Source organism: Fulmarus glacialis, unplaced genomic scaffold (genome assembly GCF_000690835.1).
Source record: "Fulmarus glacialis isolate BGI_N327 unplaced genomic scaffold, ASM69083v1 scaffold6447, whole genome shotgun sequence".
NCBI classification, from domain to species: domain Eukaryota; kingdom Metazoa; phylum Chordata; class Aves; order Procellariiformes; family Procellariidae; genus Fulmarus; species Fulmarus glacialis.
Genome location: NW_009224988.1, coordinates 17,602 through 23,098, shown reverse-complemented (window position 1 = coordinate 23,098; position 5,497 = coordinate 17,602). Strand labels below are relative to the sequence as shown.

General features: G+C 35.9%; 1 protein-coding gene across 1 annotated transcript; it reads left to right on the top strand.

Moving 5' to 3' along the window:
* Nucleotides 1-444: 444 nt before the first annotated feature.
* Nucleotides 445-4,947, top strand: LOC104080057 (armadillo repeat-containing protein 1-like). The gene is made up of 2 exons (XM_009582317.1): nucleotides 445-606; nucleotides 4,852-4,947. Exons 1-2 carry the CDS (start codon nucleotides 445-447, stop codon nucleotides 4,945-4,947), a joined length of 258 nt encoding a protein of 85 aa, XP_009580612.1.
* The last annotated feature ends 550 nt before the right edge of the window (nucleotides 4,948-5,497 follow it).

Sequence of the window (5,497 nt, the reverse complement as noted above, 5' to 3'; positions counted from 1 at the left end):
TTTACATGTGTTTATACAAAAGGATGTTTATAGACTTCTAGGGTGCCTTGTTGTGAGAAAACTATGGATTTCTTGGAAATACTTGTCAGTAGTGTAAAAAAACCAACACAAACATACTCCTGTAAAGGCTGACTGTTCTGAAATTATGTATAGGAAACAAATCAAAATATTATTAACCAAACCTCCCTCTTCTCTGCATAGGAAGTTTAGATTTCCAGTTTACAAATTTCAAGATCCACATCCTTATCAATTCCATCCACATTCCATGAATTCTAGTCCTTGGTTTTTTATACTTTTGTGCTTATAACAAATCAGTGCCTTTGTGCTTTTGGCTTACCTGTGTTTTAATTGATGATAAATGTTGTGGTATTAGTAATAGAGATTTTTTTTCTTTTTTTCTAGCAGGTATTTTGTATGCATGGTGCAGAAAAAATGAATTCTACTATGAGTGAGGAGCCTGATGCACTATCTGTAGTTAACCAACTCCGAGATCTAGCAGCTGACCCATTGAACAGACGGGCCATTGTTCAGGATCAAGGATGCCTGCCAGGTCTTATTCTGTTTTTGGACCATCCCAACCCTCCAGTTGTTCATTCAGCTTTACTAGTAAGTATTCTGGAGATAAATTCTTATCTCATTAGGACATCTTGTAACTTTGTTAATATGTATTTAAACAAGTAAAAATGTAAAAAATAAAACCTGGTTTTACGTTATGTTGCTAGTCATGATGCGTCTTTTTAAAAAAAACGTGTATTTCTAAAATTGCTTAGCAATGACACATTATTCCAGGGGAATTTATGGTTTTTTGGAAGAGATTAGTTTACTTTGCATTTTTTCCCTATATACAGCTATTTCACTTCTTGTGTGGAGGGAGGTAAGCGCCGTTAAATCTCTTTCTTAAGGTGAAGTCATGGAGCTTGGTAAATATACACAGTGATTCGACATTCATGTTGTTAAAAAAAAAAAAAACAACCCCGAACCAAGCAAAAAAAACATAGGATAATTTAGGTTAGAAATGACTTCCAGAGGTGATGTAGTCCAATCCCATGCTCAAATGAAGTGTACTGAGATCACGGCTCAGGTTTGTGTCCGCTTGATTCTTGAACACCTTGAAGGACGGAGATTCCATAATCTTTCTGGCACCCTGTTCCAGCATTTGACCACCCTCATGGTATTAAAAACAGACAGACAAACCAACCCTCCCCAAAAACCAACCCAAACTCTATTAATATCTAGTACAACTTGTTCCAGCTTTTGTCTGTCTGTTCTTGTTCTAAATCATAAATGCTAAAGTCCTGATTTCTCATCCTGAATCTAAATACTAACTTAAAAAAGTGTATTTCTTGCTTAGAAAAAGGACAAATGAAAGTCAAGATTTTGTTAAAAGTTTAATTCGAGTCTTCCAGTAAGATTTTAAGTTAATAAAATTTATGTGGTGCTCTTTTTTCCATTTTGAATTCTAAACAACGTGAAACTAAAGAATAAAGAGCTCTGGCTTTTACATACAAGTATATGTTATTCTTCATACCATTAAGACTTACCTGTACCATAATTCTGTATTTTTCATTTGTTTGACTTTCATAGTGGGTATTAGTGGACTTCTTGGAATTGCTTCAGTGTCTCTGATACTCTTCTGGGTTCAGGGAATGAGGTCCCATAATCCAGGAGACCTGTGTCCTGCTAACTGGTTTTTAGGTTAGCCTTGCCATAGCATTTGCCAGACTATAATGTTCGTCACTGGAAGAACTCTGAGTTGAGTTTACAGTTCTTGGGAATATGTTGCATTGGTTTTCTTTCCAGTGCAGTTTCCTTAGGTTGTGGTCTTAACAGAGGATCTTGTTTGGGTGTCTCACTGTTTTTCCTTGCTTTGCTCCTTTGGGTTGCATATTCTCACTGTCTGCATGAGATTCGGTAATCAGTCTGTGATCATGTTACAAAAACTAACTCTACATAAAAAGGACTGACTTTGTCAGACTGATGAGGGCTAATCCAGTTTGCAGTGTGGTTCCACAGCCGCTGATATTATTCAAGTTGTGTTGCAAGAACATCTCATTGGGTGGGAATGGGAGACAGCTGTGTTGTTCCATTTAGTGATAACCTACAGTTAGAGTGGGTTAAGAATCAGGATTTAGAGGAGACCATGCTATATCCCAGGACCCTGGCTGCAGTCAGAAATGGATCGGCTTACTGTGAAAACATGTTTTTGTCTGCTACTCAGACTCCTTGTGTTCATGAGTTTTTGAACCTCTTAGGTTTTGTAGCTTTTAATATCTTTGCTGGTGACTTCTTAGTCTTCATTTTTGGTATTTTTCCATTCTGAAAGGTCTTTTTGGTTTGGTTTGGTTTTTCTAGCCATCCCAGTGGTCAAAAAGGTGCTTCCATTTGAATGGGAATCATGGAATGAAATGATTTTTCCATTAAGTTTGTACCTAATAAAAGGATGTACAGCACTGACTTTAAATTTCTTATTGTATTTTTCTGCGGAATATACATAGCTGAAATTATAAATAATCTGTATGAATCATAATAGTTCCCTATTTAACTTTTTGATATGCTGTAGAATCCTTCAGGGAGTGTGTTTTCCTCCCCATGTGCAGTTTCCATTCAGTCCTTTCTTCTATCTGATCAAGAAGTGGTACATTTTTCTATAGTTTTCTCTAGTTTTAATTCCAGGAATTCTTCACAGTACACTTCAAATGCTAAAAGTTTTGAATGTTTTAAATAAAAAAAATCAGAAGTAACCCAGGAAATGCTACTTTTTCTTTTCCTCTTAAATTTGGACTAAAAATTTCAAAAATATGACTCTGAAGTTAAGAAACTACATTAAAATTTCACTTACAAAACATCAAAGGTGTCTTTTGTTATTGACAAAAATACAACAGTGTGTTTGGATATGCAAGTATGGAGATAGTCCTATTGATTATTATGAAATTACTTGTGAGCTTAAAGCTAACGTCGATAAGTGTTTTGCTGAACAGAGGCTGAGCCAAAGTCTTTAATAGTAATCTTCCTTATGCCTTCAGTAGACTGCGATTTAATAAGCATAAATGATCTCACTTCTTTGCAGGTGCAGACCTTTGCATCTCCTGTGGGGGCAGGGGGAATAGGACTCCTAGTGTTGAAAAGTCAGGTCACTTAAGTTGTTCTGATAACTTTGTCTTTGGTTTTATTTTAGTGGAAGTTACATTTGTGTGTAAAGAGTATGTACTAGATGGAAAAGAGACTGCCTACATTTTGACTCAAATAATTAGGTGTTAAGAGAATGGGTTTTTCTTTGTCCAACAACTTTGCATCCTTACTAAATTGCCTGAACAGAGACTAATAAAAATGAGAAACTTCTTCCACTGATAGGGATACATTTCTTAACATGAAAGTTGGTTGTTCAGAGCTATCCTTCAGGTATTTCCCCATAGTTGAAAAGTAAGAAAATAAATGCATATACAGCATTTATAAACTGCAATTATTGATACTGATCCACATTAGGAAATAGCAAAAATCACATTTAGAGTTTTTATCATGCCAGACAGCAGCCAGACTTTCTCAAAAGGCAATAAAATGGTCTTGAATTTTACCTAATATGTGCTGAAGATGATTTAGGAAAAAACCCAGCTAATTAGTTCTCTATCTCTAAAGGGATTAAGGAGCATGTTATTTTTAAAGCAGCTATTGAGCAGCATAGCTATTATATGACTATATTTAAAGAATTGGTGCACATCTAAACCTCCTTGTCACAAACCCCATTTTATAAACCATTGTATTTGTGTATTGCAGGATTTTGCAAGTGCAGTTCTTGTACCTACATCAATAAAACACTGATTAAAGCGAAATGCACAGTACACCTTTGGAGCTTCCTTCTAAGAAAACTTTGTCTGTCAGCACTAACAATAGAGAGGCGTCTCATGAAAAGAAGGACTGACATTTTAACTGGAAGAGTATTATGTTAGGAGGATCATGCAAATACACAGTTGCTGACTGGGGTCAGCAATGTGAAATTGAGCAAAGAGTCTACCTTGAAAGTCAAATAAACAAAACCTTAGGCAACAAATAAGTGTAAATTCCCAATTTAGGTAACAACAACCTAAGCGGCTTGCTGCTGCTTGTATTCTTATTCCTGCATGGAGTGATGAATGATGCAGTTAGTCTTCAGAAGCTTATAAATGTGGTAGACCTCTGTCTGTGGACAGTAGAATCTTGCTGGTAATAAGTTTTCTAGTACTGGGGGAGCCCATAGAATTGATGGAAATTATACTAGAAGCATAGTGTATAAAAATTACTCTAGATCTCAGATCACATAAATGTTTGTTGGAAGGGACTTCTGGAAGTCATTCACTTCAGCTTCCTGCCTCAATTGGGTCTGTCACCAACACTCAATCAGGTCAGTTGTAGCTTTGTCTCGTTGATTCTGCAGTCCCACTAGATCATCTGTTCCAGTGTTCAACTACCTTCATAGTGAAAAAACCTTTTGTAATATCTGATTTGAACTTCTCAAGCTGCAATTGGTGGCTGTTCCCCCTTGTTACATTGTCTGCTGCTGTAGAGGAAAGTTTGGCTTAATCATCTTTGTAAAGGCTTTTTGAGTAGTTGTAGACAGCTGTTAGATTTGTCCCTTAGACTTTCTTAGCTGGTATAAACAAATCCAGTCTCTCAACCTTTTCTCATAGATTAGATATTCTGTGCTTTCTGTGTATTTATAAGAATAAAACAATTTTTTTAATGTTCACACTAGGTGATAATACTCCTTATCTTCTTACTAGAACTCCCATTGTGAATATTTTGCAGATGTACGCTAATAAAAATGAATGATAATATACTGGACATATTGCTGATTTGCTGTGGTCCTCTTTCTTTTAGGCTCTCCGCTATTTGGCAGAGTGCCGTGCCAACAGAGAAAAGATGAAAAGTGAATTGGGTATGATGCTCAGCTTACAGAATGTAATACAAAAGTAAGTTTATGATGGGTTGTTGGATCCAAAGACAGTGTAAATGTAACATTCTGATGCAAAGTAAAACTTTGACTATGCGTTAGTATAGTGAATTTTTAATACTGTATTCTTCCTTGTTGAAGTTGAAGTGGCTGCAAGCAATTAATGGTTTTTGTTTTACAATATAGCAAAGTAATTAGACCATAGTCTACAAGAAGTATTCATTTGAAAGTCATTTGCCAAACAACAGATTTCTTGCTCCTGTTACAGATAACTAACTTTGTCTCTTCTCTTTAGGTTCTCTTATAATCCTTCTCATCATTGTAAAAAGGTGCCTTGCATTAGTGCATTTAATGAAATTGGTTGGCATCTGCCACATTTATTCTTTGAATCCCACCTTTAGGAAGGGAAATTGTGTATGTGATGTATTTGTTTCGATGTATTTTTGAAGGTATATATCTGCAGTTCTGTGTTGAGGAAACATCTTGCAGGTGGAGTAGACGTTAGTGAGGTTTGTAGTGGTCTCTAATTTCGTTGTAGAATGTGTCAACTGGGTTATGTCTCTTAAAATTTGC